Raw genomic sequence first — 18,541 nt, 5'->3', positions numbered from 1 at the left:
CCTCTCTGAGGACATACTGCCTCAGATTTCCTGTTATAAGCTTGTTATTTCCTGAATGTATTTACATTTAAAACATGAATCTCGTCCATGATGTTCGTGTTGTACTAGCAAAATAAAATGTGGTTTCCTGAAAACAGGCCTTTTCTTTTTAGGCCATTTTAACTGTATACTGAATACCACATAAACATATTTAGGATACTATAGGTTTCTGATTTGGGTTTTAAATCAAGGTTTAAATATGCTCAAGAGCTTTGGCCATAAAGATTCGTAAGTCCATGTACAATACCTTTGGTGTGATATTAACAGTGTTCCAAGCAGTAAGATTGAAGAGGAAATAATTATTGGCACAATTACATATAGACCTGCATCATGCTGGTGTTTTTCAATATCATCTAAAAAGAAATAGAATTCACATGATTCAGAAGGTTGAGGAAGTAAAAACATCTTTCTGTACCAAAAATTACAGCAGACTTTTTTCTGATTTCATCATAAATCTGTACTACCTTTAAAGATATAAAAATAAAAAAGAAGCTAAAAGTATAGTTATGATCACATTAATGAAATATTTTTTGTACAGAATTATGCTTATAGTGAGTTAACAAAACACCTTTTCAAAATTATTTTCTGCCAAATCCATGTGATCACTTTAGGTCATATGAGTCAAAGTGCCAATTAAAGTTGTTCTGATGACTCTCTGTCTCAGTATCTGCTTCTAGAGAATTCAACATCCATTACCTGCCAATCTCTACTTTGTTCATTCCACACACATTGACCTTGCTTTTCTTGAGCCACCAAGCATGCTCAGTCTTCAGAACCTTTGCAGTTGCTATTCCTTTGTCTAAAATGCTCTTCTCTTTTGTACTTGCATGGCTTGAACTAAAAAGACCAATTCTGACCATCCTAACGAAAGCACCACATTTTAACTCTATCATTTCATCTTACATTTATTTTGCTTCATGGCACTTATTTTTTATTAATATTAAATTAGTCCTTTTATTAATTATTACCAATTGTCACTCTTACATTATGTTTTATTGATTTGGGATTTTTTTTGAGTGCAAGTAATTTTTTTAAGTTTTTATTTAAATTCTAGTTCATTAACATATAGTGTAATATTGGTTTCAGGAGTAGAATTTAGTGGTTTATCACTTAAATACAACACCCAGTGCTCATCACAACAAGCATGGCACTTATTTCTATCTGCCATTATATTATACATGATTTGTTTACTTTCATTTCCATTAGAGCATGAGGGTTAAGCTCCTTAAGGACGGAGACAGATGTTTATTGCTGTATCCCCAGTTCTTATTCCCAGCACGTATGTATCAAATAATAAATGAATGGGTTCTTATAATCATCTTAATGCTAAAACCAGAAAAAATATTTCTCTCTTGAAACTTCATTATTAGGTTGCTTGGACTTGAAGACAATTTGAGCCATAATAGCAAAATCAAAATGTTGATACTCCAAGTATGGTAAAATGAATTAGAAATTTAAGAGGCACAATGAATTTATTTCTATAACTACTTCTCCAGTTTTATTTTTAGAGGAAAAGTGTTTCCTTTAAAAGATTAATTAAAATTTAAAGGCCTGGGCACCTGGGTGGCTCAGTTGGTTAAGGGTCTGCCTTCAGCTCAGGTTGTGATCCTAGGGTCCTGGGATCGAGTCCCACATCACACTCTCTGCTCGGTAGAGAGATTGCTTCTCTCTCTCCCTCTGTCTGCTACTCTGTCTACCTGTGCTCTGTCTCTCTCTCTCTCTCTCTGTCAAATAAATAAAATAAAAATCTTAAAAAAAAATTTAAAGGCTCATAAGTATATACCCCCCAAACATACTGTTTGGGGTAAATGCATTTATATAAATTGTATAGAAAATTAATATTTTTCTAATTAGTCTTTCTGATTATATATTTTATTGCCCTTATGCATATTTTCCTTTATTTTGTTTTCCATTAACTTTTTATCCAGTTTGAGACTGAAAATGTTAATTTCTAATACAAGAATACCATGCTTGATTATTCTTCTTAAACCACCAAGGGTCCATGTACCCCTCCTGCAATCACTCCCTGACACATCTATGTAAGATTCTAGACTCTTCCATGACTCCAATAGAAAGAAAATAATCAGATGGCAACATAACTGCTTAGTAGGAAAACACACACTGTAAAAAAGAAACCAAAAGGAAAATTCTTACCTTGGGGGAAACTATTAATTATCTTCGGCTTCCCTACTCCTTCCATAAATACTGGGTAAAGACTAAACTGATATTTCTCAATGGGGATAAAATGATCTGAGGAGAAAAATATATTAAAGGTCATTCTTACTGAATTAACACTAACAAGTGAAACCTATATAAAAAAAATTTAGGTGACTCTCTTATTTTTCCAAACATAGAAATAAATTGTTATTTGTGGATTGAAACTGATGATTAAGGAAGTTTCAAAAACCACCTAAGCATTCCAAATTCTCCTAGTAATGACAATTTTCAAATACTTTTTGAAAATATTACCCGGAGACACAAGACTGCAATTTTCAAGGGCATGTTCTAATGATAACCAGTTTGTTCAAGTTCAGGGCGTATGAACTTATACTTTCCCTTTCCAGGACAATATGTCTTACCTCCTCTCCCAAATCCCCAAAGCCAGGAATATTCCCCTTTCATGGGCACTTAACTTCCTTATTTTCCCCATTCAAGGCAGCTGTGAGACTAAAGTCTTATGAAATGCAAAGAAGTGGGGGTGGGGACCAGGAGTCCCCTTGCTTATCCAGGGATCCCCCTGTCAGGGGGACAACCATCTGTATGGCAAAGTTCAAAATGAATCTATCAGTGATGTGTCATTTTTATAAATGTTAATAACATACAAGTATTCCACAAGGGATAAATCTTGTTGAGGCCTAGATTATATATTTACATGGTTTAAAGAAAAGCACAGAGAATAATCATCTGGACAATAATGGTAATGAACTGAATTTAGTTCTCTATCAATCATTTCTATTTGCCCTGATGCTAAATTCTAGGGTCTTTGGAATGAAACAGAAGTACAAGTCTCTGGAGTGATATTGTATAATAATAGGGTCATGGCAATTGTTAGCTTCCCTACTAAAACCTTACTCAGACTTGGAGTTACTGTATTGTACACGACTACTTTGTACTTTAATCACCTCCTGAGGCAACTGGTCTACTTTGGGAGTTTATACATCACTTAGTCCTATATTTGTAGACCTTCAGCCGGGCATTCCCACTCACTGCTAGTAACATTATATGTTGGTACACAGAATTGGGAAAACAATTTGGTGGCAGATATCAAAGGCCATTAAAAAACAGTCCTAGAAAAAAAAAAAAAGTAAAGCTGGAAGCAACAAAAAATGTTCTCAAATAAATAAATGGTTTAAGTAGTCTTGGGAATAAAATGCTATATGATCACTAAAAATCATGGTTAAAAGGACTGGGGAGAAAACAGAAACGTGCTTGTGATATATCAAAGGAACGAACCAGAAGAAAAGCAATAGGTGACATGATTATGACTGTAAAATATTTAGAAAGGATCAAATGAAACAGAACTGAATGTTGTGATAAAGTGATAGGATTATATGTGGTAAAATGGTAGTATCATTTACATTTTTGAAGTTTTCACTAACTGGCTATCTTATTTAAATTAATAATCACTCTCATGCTAATCTGTAAGAAAAACTTACTAAAGCACACCAAACTTACCGTGGATATAATACTTCTTAACTGATGGAGGGATCCTAAGCCATTTAACTTCACTGTCTTCATTAAAAATTTTCCACTCAGTAACAAAATACATCAGAGAGTAGTCACTAGATAATAGCGTCCAGGACAGAAGCACACAACTGCTGTTTAAAGGATAAGCACTGAGCGACTGAATGGAATTTACTGAGGGGAAAAGACAGAAATTTGCTTTTAAATTCAAAACTAATAAAAAAATTCCCCTAACACTTTGAGGGGCATATGACCTATTGGAGAAAGGGAGATGTTAGAGAAGGCTCACATTTATATAGATAAATATAATACAATTATTTTTTTTATTCATTTTTTTATTTTATTTTATTTTATTTTATTTTATTCATTTTTTTAACATGTAACGTATTATTTGCCTGAGGGGTACAGGTCTGTGAATCATCAGGCTTACACATTTCACAGCACTCACTATAGCACATACCCTCCCCAATGTCCATAACCCAGCTACCCTATCCCTAGCCCCCACCCCCAGCAACTCTCAATTTGTTTCCTGAGATTAAGAGTCTCTTATGACCTGTACCCCTGGGGCTAATAATACACTGTATATTAATAACAATAAAAAATTAAGAGTCTCTTATGGTTTGTCTCCCTCCCAATCCCAACCTATTTCATTTTTTCCCTCCCTAACCCCCACAACCCCTGCCCTGCCTCTCAAATTCCTCATATCAGAGAGATCATATGAAAATTGTCTTTCTCTGATTGACTTATTTCGTTCAGCATACTACCCTCTAGTTCCATTCACGTCATTGTAAATGGCAAGATTTAATTTCTTTTGATGGCTGCATAGTATTCCATTGTATGTATGTGTGTGTGTGTATACCACATCTTCTTTATCCATTCATCTGTTGATGGACATCTAGGTTCTTTCCATAGTTAGGCTATTGTAGACATTGCTGCTATAAACGTTTAGGTTCACATGCCCCTTCAGATCACTACATTTGTATCTTTAGGGTAAATACCCAGTAGTGCAATTGCTGGGTCATAGGGTAGCTCTATTTTCAACTTTTTGAGGAACCTCCATGCTGTTTTCCAGAGTGGCTGCACCAGCTTGCATTCCCACCAACAGTGTAGGAGGGTTCCCCTTTCTCCGCATCCTCGCCAACATCTATCATTTCCTGACTTGTTAATTTTAGCCATTCTGACTGGTGTGAGGTCATATCTCATTGTGATTTTGATTTAATACAATTATTTTTGTACCACAGAGTCATATATGCAGAAAGATGTGGAAACATATGCCATTGAGGAGAAACCAAAATGGGGTTTTGGGATAGAGTCAAAAAAGTTGCTCTCCACTGGAACACCACACAAGCCTATTCATCACCCTCTGCTTCCCTGCAAATTCCTCTCCTGCTGACAGAGTTGCGCTTTCAAAGGACAAGTCTGATTACTTAACATCCTCCTCACAGAGTCCCACTTAAGGGCCTCCACTGGATTTCCACATGTGAGGAGGAACCGCCTAGCATGTCTGTGAGGCACAGGGCCAAGCCTCATTCAGCCTCCCAGCCTTTCATGATTTTCTGCACCAGAGCCACCCTGGTCTTCTTCCCTCAGGTCCTCTACTGTGCCATGAGGACTTTCAATCAGACTACTCCTGTCTCAGGAGCCCATGCTCTTTCCCCACTTTTTGGAGAGTTTAATCCCTATACTGCTTCTTAAGAAAGCTTCTCTAACCCTCAATGCCAAGTCAGGTTCTATTTTCTTTTCTTTCATAACATTACATTCCTTTCCTGGGAACACTGATTTCAGCTTATAAATAGGCATGAACTTGGATGATTATTTGATCAATGTCTGTGTCATCTACTGGACTCTTGTGATTGCTGAGACCATTCTCATGGTCTGTGTGGTTTCTGAATGGTTTCCAAATGCTGAGACAATTACAGTTTCTCTCTCGTTGGAATTCCCACCACCTAACACAGCGCAGCATTCAGTAAATATCTCTAGAACATACTGGTTCAAAATATTTTTAAATAAAATTTTTGAAAAAAAAAAGAAAATATTTTTAGTGTAAAACATTGTGCAGATGCTATGGAACTTACAAGAAGCTTACCCCATATGTACAAAAGTAATCATAATACATGGAAGACATAAAAAACCTTAAGAAAGGTAGAAAGCACCTTGATTTAGGACATACCTAATTAAAGCAATAAGCAAAGACTTCATGGAAGAGATGAGTAGAGGTAGGGTAGATTTGAAATTTTCCATTAAAAAGTTATACTCTGAATATGTAATCCAGAATAGGAACTCCTATTAAAGGTAGTTCTTGATTCTCTAATTAATCAAATATATCAAAATGAAGGAAAGAAGGTTCATCAACTCATAAGAAATGAAGTACGTTAATTTGCAAGTCTGATCAATTACTTGCATCCATATAGTATGTAATACTGTTACATATGTGTAATAAACATAACACACATATACATGTATTTATTTTTACATACACACAGACAAGGAGATTGATTTATGTACAACTTCCATTGATCCAAGAGATTTAAGTCTTAGATTTACTAGAATATTCTTATTGATCATAATACTATTTCAACATGGTTCTATTATACGAAAACCCAAGGACCATATTACATAACCAGGATGCAATCTGTTTTGCTATTTTTCGGAAAAGACGAGATAAAGGAAGAGAGCTCTCCAGGTTCAGAGTATTGCAGGCTTCTTGGAAGATCCTTTGGAATGGGAGGAGTATGTAAAGATTAAATACTAAAAAGCGTTACAGGTTTACTACTGTGTACCCTTTCTTACCTTTGCTCATAAGCCATGATAAGGTTAAATTAAAATTCACAAAAGAAGCACCAATTGAATTGACAGCCAGAACTGTAACAGAATGTGCTTGTTCTGTCCACAGGAAAGTGGATTTAGTGTGATTTCCCACATCTTCTGACCATGTTCCATTGCGGGAAGTATGATGTTTTACTACATATTTTCTCACACTGCACAATGAGTCATTTTTCATCAGAGGCTGTAGTAAACACAAAAATTGATTAGTTCAAGGGCTCCAGTGCTTTTTATACCAACCAAGCCCATGAACTCTTCTTATACATTCCCCACTGGGAGGCAAGGTCAGAACAGGGCAAGCCCCATCTAGTTCAAGGCTGAGGTATAGGGAGGTGAGAGGAGATAGGGCCCATCTCTGACCACAGATACAGTGAAGGTGTCTGGATGGGTATGGAACGTAGGAAATTTCTTTTCTTCCTTTTGGTTTTTTTTCAAGACTCGGAGAATAAATCATTCAAATATAATTAAATATGGATACAATCAGGACACTTTCCTACCAATAAATTTCACAGTAATTTTAGAGAAAAGAGGGACCAGCAGGGAATCAAGAGTTTCCTTATCGAAATAGCAAACAAGGAATAATAACCCCCTAGTTCTGTAAAGCAACAACAAAAAAGCTGGAAAGATGTTAATTATCATTTATGTTAATCCCAATAAGATCAATCATTTGTTTCTTCTGATCTGTTGCTAATTCAAGTAACAGAGGCTATCAGAACCATGTATATGGCACCCCAGAATTTCTGCTCATAGTTTAAAAAAAAATCATACCAAATCACTGATGATTCCAGTATAAAGTCCAGTCCGATTCTACTCTTTCACTTTAGAGTACTAACAATATACTCCACCTGCCCCATTACTGCTACCTGTTTCAAATAAGATAAGCCAGGGGTACCTGGGCGTCTTGGCTGATTAAGCATCTGCCTTTGGCTCAGGTCATGAATTGGGGGTCCTGGGATCCAGCCCCGTGTGGGGCTCCCTGCTCAGGGGGGAGCCTGCTTCTCTCTCTGCCCCTCCCTCTGCCCCTACGCACTGGCCTCTCCCCCTCTCCCTGCTCACTCTCTCTCTCTCTCTGAAATGAATAAATAATCTTCAAATAAGATAAACCAATCCCTTATAAACCTAATAGATAACGAATCTTTACAATAGACTGGAACAGTGTTTCTCAATGTATTTTTTTGTCATTAAGATTCCTCTAAGTCAGAAATAATGGGAAAAAAAAAATAGAAATGCATATCCATGTGTCCCTGCAAGGTGTGGAACCATCTGGGCAGGTGGGAGTAAGATCTGAGCAGGCATCCACCAGTCCAGCCTTACATTTATACAGATCAGGAAACTGAGGTTGAAGAGTCTAAGTGACTTCGCCGAATTAATGCTCAGCTGAGAAGAGAGTGAACTCAGTGCTTCTTAACCCAGTGCCAGGCCCCCCTGCATAGCTCTCTGCAATCCCATCTCGGAACAGAAACCAAGACAACCTCTCATGAGCGTGAAAATAAAATTTAAGACTAATGTAAAAAGCAGGAATACCTTCCAGAATAAAGTAACATTCCTCTCCTTTTTAGTGGTGTCTTCACTTATGATTCTCCAAAATTCAGGTCCTCTGGTAGGAACTGCAGAATGACAAGAAGCCCAAGTCGTACACATGTTCTCAGGAGGAACATGCTGGAGTCATATTTGAAAGCACCTGCATGCATTCTTAAGACACATTTACAAAATCTCCACAGACCTTTTATATCCATGACAACGGTGTAGGCGGGACTGCTCCAGTTACTCCAGTAGCCCAGCCCGTCCAGCCTCCGGCAGCGCACCTGAACCGCGTAGACGGCACACAGGTCTGGCACCAGGACACTGGCCGACTTTGATTTTGCCTCGTACACCTCGTACATCTGTAAAATAAGGCCAAGCGGTAGAAGAATCATTTTGAACCCCTCTGTAGCTGGCGGGCCCCAAACTGCATTTAAAACCTTAATATGATTCCAAAATTAAGAGAGAACTGACTTCGTGTTTTCTGGCTTGAGAAATACTTGAATGAGACTTGGATCCTGAGCTCCTTCAAGTTAAGGATTGTCTTTTTTTTTTTAATTTTATTTATTTATTTGACAGACAGAGAGCACAAGTAGGCAGAAAGGCAGGCAGAGAGAGAGAGAGGAGGAAGCAGGCTCCCCGCGGAGCAGAGAGCCCGATGTGGGGCTCGATCCCAGGACCCTGAGATCACGACCTGAGCCGAAGGCAGAGGCCCCAACCCACTGAGCCAGCCAGGCGCCAATCATCTTGTTGTTTCCTCCTCAGGACAAGATTTGGACTGGCCTACTCGAATCTCAGTCCCCGATCACTCTTCACTCTGGTCCTAATCTCTGTCCACTAATTCCCTATCCACAAAAACTCTCAGTAATTTTAACCTGGTGGTTACATAGTCATGTCTCTGTTACTCAGTCTCCTCAACAAGCTGGTAAATGGTCACATTCCTTTCAGGTAAAATCATCGGGATCTAATGTCCTATTTAGGGTTCCTGATGTTTCTGGGTCTTTGCAGACCGCCATCTGAAAACTGACATGGCCAGCCATCATAGGCACACTCGCCACTATGGGTGTGATTTTGGTTGTTTGATAGAAGCAGCCTCTTCCAAAATATGTCCCAATGAACATACACGTACTAGAGATTATTATTAGATGTTAAAGGAAAAAGGGTTCCTTGGTAAAATAAGTTTGAGAAACGTAGGATGAAATAAAGGTCACAAATGTTTCTTTAATGCAGGACCTCTCTGAACCGTTAGGATGTACCAGAGAGCAATTATATACCAGGAACACACAGTGATGTAGGCTTTCCTAAGTTGATTCAGCCATACAATCTTTTTTCAAGGAATATTTTATGGGATCAATGTTCTGTCACGCTCATTTTGGGAAATGATGGCTTGCAGGAAATGTCATTCTTTAAAAGGGTTAGACCTATAGCAACCTATTGAACAAAAATAGCTACAGAATATACGAAGAGGTACTATTATGCCAATAAAATAAAGCCTAATCAATAGAGTTATTAAAACAGCTGTAAGAAACAACACTTAGTGAGGCAAGCTGGAGACATTTCTAGGTAAAATGTACCTTCCACTGTACTTCTTTTCCATTTAATCCGTAGCGAATCTGGAACTTAAGATTATTCTCTGGAAAGACTGGCTTTTCCCAAGATATTTTCAATAACCCAATTTCTACAGTAATTTCTGCTTTCACACTGGATGGAGGCAGTGGTTTCACTAGAAATTTTAAAAACAGTATACTATAACAGCAATTTAAGCAGTGATAACAGTTTTAAAACATGATTATGATAAGTTTTATACTCAATATTTATAAAACAGTATCTCCTTTTCAAAGTTTTCTCATTCATTATTTCACTTGATCCCCTACAATTTTATGTGAGTGTAAGAAAGGGATTATCTCTAGTTTGCAAATAGTCTGATTGAAAAAAATCAATACATTGACCATGTCACCTGCAAGTAATAATAAGATCTGATTAGAAACTGAGCCATTAGTTCCGCACGCAAAAGATCTCATACTGAACACGTAAGTGTCCATAGCATATCTGTTCTATGCAGAGCTTTAATAAAAGGAAAAATAAAATACACACTGCATTCTTTTCCACATGTGTGAGTTTCACACCGTCCTACTGTTATTAAGTATTTCTAGGTCAAGGTCAGAGATAGTCTTACAGAGTAAAGACCTGGTTCTCTATCATCTGAGGAAAACAGGCTTTTGAAGGTCAGAAATAGAGGCAAAGATGATCAGAATGGCAAGGACTCTTGAAAAAAAAAATGAAAAGTAAAAGACAATATGCAAACTCAATGTATTTTGGAACTAAACATTCCAATCCCCAGGACACTAGTGCGAATTCTGCAGCTCCGGACTTCATCAACAATACCTTAGACTGTTGATGACCAAACCCCTGAACTTTTTCTCTACTATACGGTTTTTCATACTTATTCAATTCTTCATATATGAAGAAGACATTCTTTACCAACCAGTAAGAGGACATGCATTTCATCTCCCGAAAAGATAATTCCTCCTCAGAAAAGGAAGTACATACGTTTGAGAGACGTTAAGATTGTCCTTGACTGAATCATATGGCTGTCATATGGATATATTCCATGAATATCTAGTTTACAGAAAGGATGCTTAATGGATAAGAGTTTTGCATGATCCACAACACACACCCTGGGGCATTAAGAGGAGCTATCCACATTTTATAGGTGATAAAATAGTCACGGAGCACTTACATGTCTAGCCCATGTTTACAAAGCTAATAACAGGTGGAGCTAGCATTTGGATACTAAAATTGAATCTCCACATTGTTTCCTAAGACTAAGTAGTTAATAGAAGCCCAACTTAAACTCCTTATTTTAGTATTGAAAAGAATAATATCGAGGGTTGTTTGGACAGCATATAGAACTAAATCCATGTTGCATTTGTCTTTTAGTACATGTGAGGTTATATCTGTGCGTGTCTGTGGGGTGGAGTGTGATAGGAGAGTTCTTTGCCATCCCAAGATATTTAGTACCAGAGAAGTACTGCTTACGGTAAAATCACTTTAAATGGAACCAAACTAAATAGCATGGGCTAGGAGGGCCTGGGGGGGGTCAATTAATTGGGACTCTATGGTATTTAAAAAACTAAAAATTATGACTTTATGCTATATTTAACAAAATATAGGTTTTATTTCATATGTGTACTAATTATTTGAAAATGTAATGAATCAAATATTGTTTTTTGGCATAATTTCCCAAAACAAAATATAGCACCAAAAGATATTCCTTTACCTCTGTTGTATAATTATAAATGGGTCATTTCCCAAAGATTTCACATTAATATTGGAGGGATATATTATATATGTCAAGAACTCCCTTAACTTCGAATCAATATATCTTTTTAAAAGTGTATTTAAAATTCATGATGGATATCATCATGCTTGATCTATTTTTCTCTTCTTCGATTTAGTTATTTTGAATCCTGCTGCATCCTACGCAGCCTCACAAATTAAACCCCTGGGTTATGATTACTAGATTGCAAAATCCATCACAATACCCAAGTTAAATTTTTAAATTAAAAACACCAAATGTTTTCATAAGTACATTGGGAGAAAAAGCAATGCATTATTTAGAATACTCTCACTGCTAAATTTTATTCCCAATGACCAATATAACTTGTCAGATTATATGCTGAAAATATTCTTATTGCAAAAATACTGTTATAAGTAATTTAAAAGATAAAAATGGCAAGACTTTCTAAGGTTGTCTTCCCAGTTGCACTGTAACCATGAAAAAAACAATTTGTTTAAATATAGTGTGATCAGGAAATGGTAAAACACAGCAGTCTCCATGAATCAATCTCAATCCAAATCTGCTAATAAAAATGAAGACACACCACAGAGTTTGACATACCCACAGAATCAGGAACGACACACGTTGGTGGAGAGTCAAGTGAACCCAAAGAGTGATTGATTTTAATCCACATTGTATAGCCGGATAAGAGAAAGATTGGCTGAAATATGCATTCATAAAAACCATCTCTCTGCAAATGGCAATCTTTGGGTTCAGATATGGGATGAATAGATGGAACATCAGAACAGTAAAGGCTGCTCCTTAAAAGATACGAGAACATTCAGTTAATAGGCAACAGTGATGAAAGCAATAAGATATTTGAGCAATAAGATATTTGATTTCTGTTCCATCTAAAACAAATGTTCTTATTGGAATGACATCTTTGAATTCCCGGCTATATCACAATTTTATGTCTTTCCATAAAAGTAAACAATAAACTGTACTAAATATTTTATTAGGTAATAAGTGGAAATGCAAGTAAAATAAATGGCATTGCTCCAAGAAGGAGATAAGGATCCAATTAGAGATAAAACCTACAACACCTTGGAAGTCAAGCTAACGTTATACATGAGTGATACCATTTTAGAAGTATAGATTACAAGTGGTATTGGGACACTCCCGAAATGGAAAGGAAGATAAATCTTTTACGCTTTAGAAACAGATTAAATTCCACCATAAATTGAAGATACAATTGATAGTAAATTATAGCCTAATTGACAATGTCTGAATATTATCCAGTTCAAAACAATATAATGATAATAATACCAATTCTTGATTCATACCTGAGTCATATGATTAAATATGTAACACATTTAACACATTTCCTCAGAGAAGAAATTTAAGAAAGTAATTTTTATAACTGTGTCCTGACCCACACTCTGCCTCAGAACTTACAGAGCACTGGTCCTTTTCCTTGAAATAGCCCTGATGCCACTATTTGCTCTGAATACAGCATTTAAGTAGTTAAAATAGCAGTTTACCATTTCCATAAAAATGGAGCTAGGAGGTTACAAGAAAATGAAAAATCTGTATTTTTCTGTTTCTCATTTTCTATTTTTTGTGACTTTTCCTGCTTACCCCCTCCAAAATTACAATCACTGGGGTGTGTATATGAATGAGTGCTAGCAGGGTGAGGGGGCAGAGATGAGAACCAGGCATGAGGCTTCCTTTGTGGGTAAGAACTGTGACCATGTACCAAAGCCCAGTTATACACCACTTGGAATGCAGACGTTAGTGTCTTTGTCATCATGAGAGCAAGAGCCATTTACTGAATATTTACTAGGAGAAATTCTATCACTTAATTACAATTAAATGGAATATATCATCAATTCTCACGGAAACCTTGTAAGTCCTATCATTCTCTCCAGTTTACAGACAAAGAAATCAAGGTTAAAGAGAGGTTAAAAAAAAAAAACCTGCCCAAGTACATGCAGGGACTTTTGCTGTTCTTCATAAATGTTAGCAAGACAAATGAGACACAGAGCTTTTGTGATGGTCAGCCACCAACACTTTTCTTAATGTGAAAAATGCCATGGAAAGAAAATAAAGACAGATTATAAAAGTAAAACGGCAGTCATAAATATTCTATTGATTTCAAAATACTCTTACCAGGTAAAATGAAGCCAACTATTATTCCTATGTAAGAAATGGCAAGAAATTGTCCTATTTCTTTTTCTAATACTACAGAACAATAGACTGGTCACTTTAGGTATAGAGTTCAGATTGCAGTATTTCAGGAGGGGGGTTTGTTTTTCAGTAGAAAGTTTAGATTTTAAGAATAAATGAGGACAAGTGAAACAAACTGGAAGACCCCAATACAAAACACAAATTGACACAGGGTGTTTGAGAGCAGTATATGTAACTGAAAACTAATATGAGAGATTATAAAAATAAAAATGTATCTACCTTCTCCTAAACAAGAGTGCTATTATTTCAGGTGATACTAAAGGAAGATGAAGCCTTGAATTCTTTTCAAAACAGGGAAGGGTAAAAATAAACAAGCACAAATTACTCTTTAGTAATAAAACACTTCACTCCTTATTAAGTGTTTCTTTCTTAATCTTTCCTACTTCTAAAAGTATTCATATTATATCTTACAATCTTTGTGCTACTACCTCTGATTTTTTTCCAAAATATTAATCTTCAGCAGATAATATTGGACTTCTAAAATCGCTGATATTGTCCTCCGGTCAATTCCCTAAGTCAAATTAAAAGTACAGAAACCAGTTTTTATTGGATTTCATTCAGTAGTTAAAATGCAATTATGGAAAATTAATTGATTATCAGAAAAAATAATTTGAGGTGAAAACAAAATACACTTTTACCTCAATGTGAGTTTTTTATTTGATCCCTCAAAAATTTATTTGATCCCCAATTTATTTGATCCCTCAAAAATTTCCTAATCAAGTAGATTCTACCTTCCTCTTACAGGAAGAACATCTCCTAGAGAACTGTTATGATATCTCTACCAGAAGTCTTATCTCACCATATCCACAGAACAATAAAACAGCGAGAACAACACGTACCTGTGATACCTCAACTGCAAAGTACTTCCCATGAGTGATTGGATTGCATTGGCTGACCATCTGCAAGTCATTTTAGTTAAGTACCCATCAGTTTCACATGATATATTGATATTGACATCTATTTAAAACACATTAAAATATTAATACAAAGCAAAAACACCAAAGCAATTTTTATTGAAAACAACATGTCCTTACATTATCAACGGGACTCTAACACAGGGTCGGTAATAAACATCTGCTTGTGGAAGGAAACGGAGAGAAGGGCGGTATTCTTACCAATCACGTATAGTTCCGCATAGCGATGGTGGCATTCCTGCTGGTTGCAGCAGTACACGGCATCGTAGGTGAACTTCCCACGAGGCTTGGTTGCATTCAAATGTGGAAACGTGACTTTGCTAACGCGGTCACCCACCACAGCATACTGCCTCGGAGGAATTTTCTCCGCCAAATTCAGCCACCAAACAATCTTTTTTGAGGAAACAATCTTGTTTTCACTTTTATAAATGCAGTGAAAAGAAACGTTAGACCCAACACTTGTCAGAATTTTAGGCGGAAAGTATACGACATCTGCAATAAGAGAAGGGGAGGATATGGGATGAAGACCAAAAACATCCTGTGAGGAATTGAGGCTATGTAGAAAGGCTTCACAATGCATTCAGTTTCACACCGCCAAAAATAAATGACTGTACTAAGAGACTGTGCAACTCTACCTGCCTATTTATGGACAGTTATGTAGTATCTCAGGCACTCTCATTCCCAAATGACTTGAACTTTCAAAAATGTCCAGTATTTTCTAAACATAGAGACTTACTACAAAAAAATTTTTGTGCATAATTGTCACTTGTTGATTGATAGGCAGAAAATTAATTCAAGTGAAATATAATCTAATTCCACAATGACATGTGTTTTCCATCAGACTCTGCTTTAAAAATCAATGAAATGTAGGGCGAGTTCTTGAATCAAATCACTCTAAGGCAAAAACCCCAAGACTAAATGGTGGTTGCTACTGTTTCATTTGGATGTATGAAAATTTCAAATAAGCAGGTAAAGGAGAAAAGTAAACTTCAAATAAGAAAAATAGTTAGGATATGTAAAATCAATGATGTGTCAAGGCACCAAAACAGGAAAAACTGTAAATACTGATCTGTAATATTTCAAGTTATTTAATGCCAGTATGGTGTAGTTACAGATAAAGGAAACCAATATTTTTCTAAAATATTATTTTTAAGGCCTCTACACTATTCTATACTATTTTTTCGGTCCCCTATTGTTGGAAACATAGTTTACTTATATTTTTAATTAGAAAGAAAATAAAAGTAAATGACTCTTTACATAGGAAGAAATTATTTCTGCCATAATGCATTACAAAAACAGTATATTTCAGTTGTGCAATTTAAGGTACGCCATTCTCTGCCGAAAGAATGTGAGTATCTGTTCTCAGACATATCATCCTGACTACCCCCAAAACAAAAACAAAAAACTTCAATGATTTTTTAAAAGATTTTTTATTTACTTGACAATGAGAACACAAGCAGGGGGAGCAGCAGGCAGAAGGAAAAGCAGACTCCCCGCTGTGCAAGGAGCCTGATAGGGGCTCAATCCCAGGATCCTGGGATCATGACCTGAGCCAAAGGCAGACGCTTAACCGACTGAGCCACCAAGGCGCCTCAAAACTTCATTGATTTTTATTATTTAAGTTTTTCTTTTTTTTGTAATAGGTAGCTAAACTCCCCTGTCCTTATATTTACAATCCTTACGAAACATTTTACTTGGTATTTCTACAGTCAAGCATAAACAGGAAAAGTTTTAGTAGCATGAAATCACTGACAGAAGTCAGTCCGTCAGATTCATAATCCTAGCCTAGGGTGGCGCTCAAGCGTCATTGGAACATTACTTACTACACACAAGTATGTAGCACAGACCTGAAAGATCATTAACCTGCTTTCAATATGCTCCACATCTCATTACTGAACTGCTTCAGAAGTCTAAGAGTAACTTATTTTTAGAAAGAGTACAAATAAGATTTCAAAAGTTAAACTGAATCTTTTAAAGATAATAAAAATCTCAAAGCACTTCATTTCAAAATTGAATGACTAAGTAAGGCTAAGTTGAGAAATACAGTCATAGTATTTTGGCATGATTAAATATTAAAATATTAACTTAAAAAGAATAAAAACAAGTTATTAAATACCTGATTTTATAAAATGTACACTGAATATATAGAAATTGATATGAAGTAAATGTTAAATACTTAATTTTCAAAATAACATACATACATATTTTATTCTCATGTGAGATACACAACATTTAATCTGTAAAATAAGAAAATAATTTTCTTCTCGTGACTAAGTACCAATACTTTTGCAGAATCTATACTGATGAATTTCATTAAAAGAAGAAATTCTATTGATAAATATTAGTGAATTACTTCAATGAACATAAATTATAAAACACCTTAGTTAAAAAAAACATTTTAGTTAAAGTTGTATTAAAATATGTTTATTATATGACCAGAAAATAAATTTTTAAATTTTCAAAGCAGATTTTCTATTTTTATCTAATGGGAAAATATTTTCTCTAATATATTACAAGCACTGTCAAGTACGAAATGTAGAAATTATCTGTTTTTCCTCTGGCAGGACAAGAGTGCAATTAAGAAAGGTATTACTAGAAGTCAGCACTTCTAAACTTATTTTTAGTATGTAGCATAACTTAATTGCAATATTCTTGGACTTCTTAAGTTCTGGCAAGAGTCCAAGATCTCCCAACAGCTAAAGAAAGAACCTAGCCAATTCATTTTTTAAAAATCTAAAAGAATTCCTTGATTAAAATGTCAATGCTTCATTAACTGTACACTTGGTAGATAGTTTTAACAAATCAACAAACAAAAAGTAGTAGCTATAAAGGGACTGATAATTAGCATCTATTTGTTCTGGCACCAATACATCAGATAGCCTCTGTTCAAAAAAAAAAAAAAAAAAAAAGATCAATAAATTCCAAAGTGTTTGGAAGTGATAAAGTAGGTGTGCTAATTCACTGTAAATAAGTTAATGCCTCAGTCTTACAGAATGTTTCTGTTTGGTGGATGCCAGTGTAGCACCTAGCACTGAACAGCATGGGATAATCTAATAATAGCAAATACCCAGGTTTAAGGGAGAAGGATCCAAATCCTTTACACAAGAGCAGGAAGCTCCCAGGGTTGGAGAAACAGACTTCGCTGGTGCACTGGGTTCAAGAATAAGCCTCCAGAGCGGTAAGCACTGGGGGATGCGGGAACTGCGGTGAAGGAAACTCAGCAAACCTGAGACCTGAAAAACCCAAGCAATGCTGAAGCCTCATTTATCAGGAATCACGAAGGAAATGAGGTGTTCTACGAAAGTGCTCTATGTAATTAAGCTTATCGCTTATTAGTTCCCAGGATCAATTTTTAGTGACACCAGAAGTCTTGTATAAACATACATTCGGTGCTTACTCACAGTATTAGTGCGTATCAATATGAACACTGGAATTAGACTGCCAGTCTAGATTGGGCCAACGTTTACAATTTCCTTAACCTCTCTAAATCTCGATTTCTCTGTCTATAAAAGGGGACTATCAATACCTATCTCACAGGGGATCGAAAAGATAAAATGATAGTACATGTAAAGCACTGAGACCAGTGCTTGAAACACAGGAAGCACTCCATAACTGTCTTATTATTGTTGTTGCTATTATTATTATTATCCAGTAGGGAAGTATGAAGGTAGGTACACCTGTGATTTGTGATTCAGTACCCATCATTACGCCGTTACTGCAGATGATCCTATAACAGAGAAATGTGCTTGGGAGCTACTGAAGTGTAAAGGCTTTTTTCTTCCTGCTCTTGGTGTCCCTGGTCTACTTCCTATTTGGCAAGTTTCTGTCTTTCCCTTAATAATCACCTGGTACCACTCAGTGGCATCTAAGCCATCCAAGCCTGTTAAAATAGTAAGCTTACCTTTATACTCATTGCTAAATCAACAAATTCTGTCCTTTGGGGACTATTTACTTACTCACTGTCCGGATTTATTTCTCACTTACTATCAGATATTTCTGTTTGGAATGTCTAACGTCACTAAAGGGACACATC

General features: G+C 36.0%; 1 protein-coding gene across 8 annotated transcripts in view; it reads right to left on the bottom strand.

The window, feature by feature from the left end:
* LEPR (leptin receptor) overlaps positions 1-18,541 on the bottom strand; it is an 87,216-nt gene that overhangs the window by 14,893 nt on the left and 53,782 nt on the right. For all 8 annotated transcript variants that reach the window (XM_032870009.1, XM_032870007.1, XM_032870008.1 and 5 more), the window contains 10 exons: positions 14,710-15,000; positions 14,434-14,551; positions 11,969-12,168; positions 9,642-9,790; positions 8,270-8,429; positions 8,071-8,153; positions 6,514-6,730; positions 3,715-3,897; positions 2,194-2,289; positions 287-392 (listed from right to left, as the gene is read on the bottom strand). In XM_032870009.1, coding sequence (XP_032725900.1) covers positions 287-392; positions 2,194-2,289; positions 3,715-3,897; positions 6,514-6,730; positions 8,071-8,153; positions 8,270-8,429; positions 9,642-9,790; positions 11,969-12,168; positions 14,434-14,551; positions 14,710-15,000 — 1,603 coding nt within the window. The remainder of the gene's footprint in view (positions 1-286; positions 393-2,193; positions 2,290-3,714; positions 3,898-6,513; positions 6,731-8,070; positions 8,154-8,269; positions 8,430-9,641; positions 9,791-11,968; positions 12,169-14,433; positions 14,552-14,709; positions 15,001-18,541) is intronic.

This window comes from Lontra canadensis, unplaced genomic scaffold, assembly GCF_010015895.1.
Source record: "Lontra canadensis isolate GAN:19392208 unplaced genomic scaffold, GSC_riverotter_1.0 scaffold40, whole genome shotgun sequence".
NCBI lineage: Eukaryota > Metazoa > Chordata > Mammalia > Carnivora > Mustelidae > Lontra > Lontra canadensis.
The sequence above is the reverse complement of the archived record's forward strand: the minus strand, read 5'-3'. Positions and strand labels throughout refer to the sequence as shown.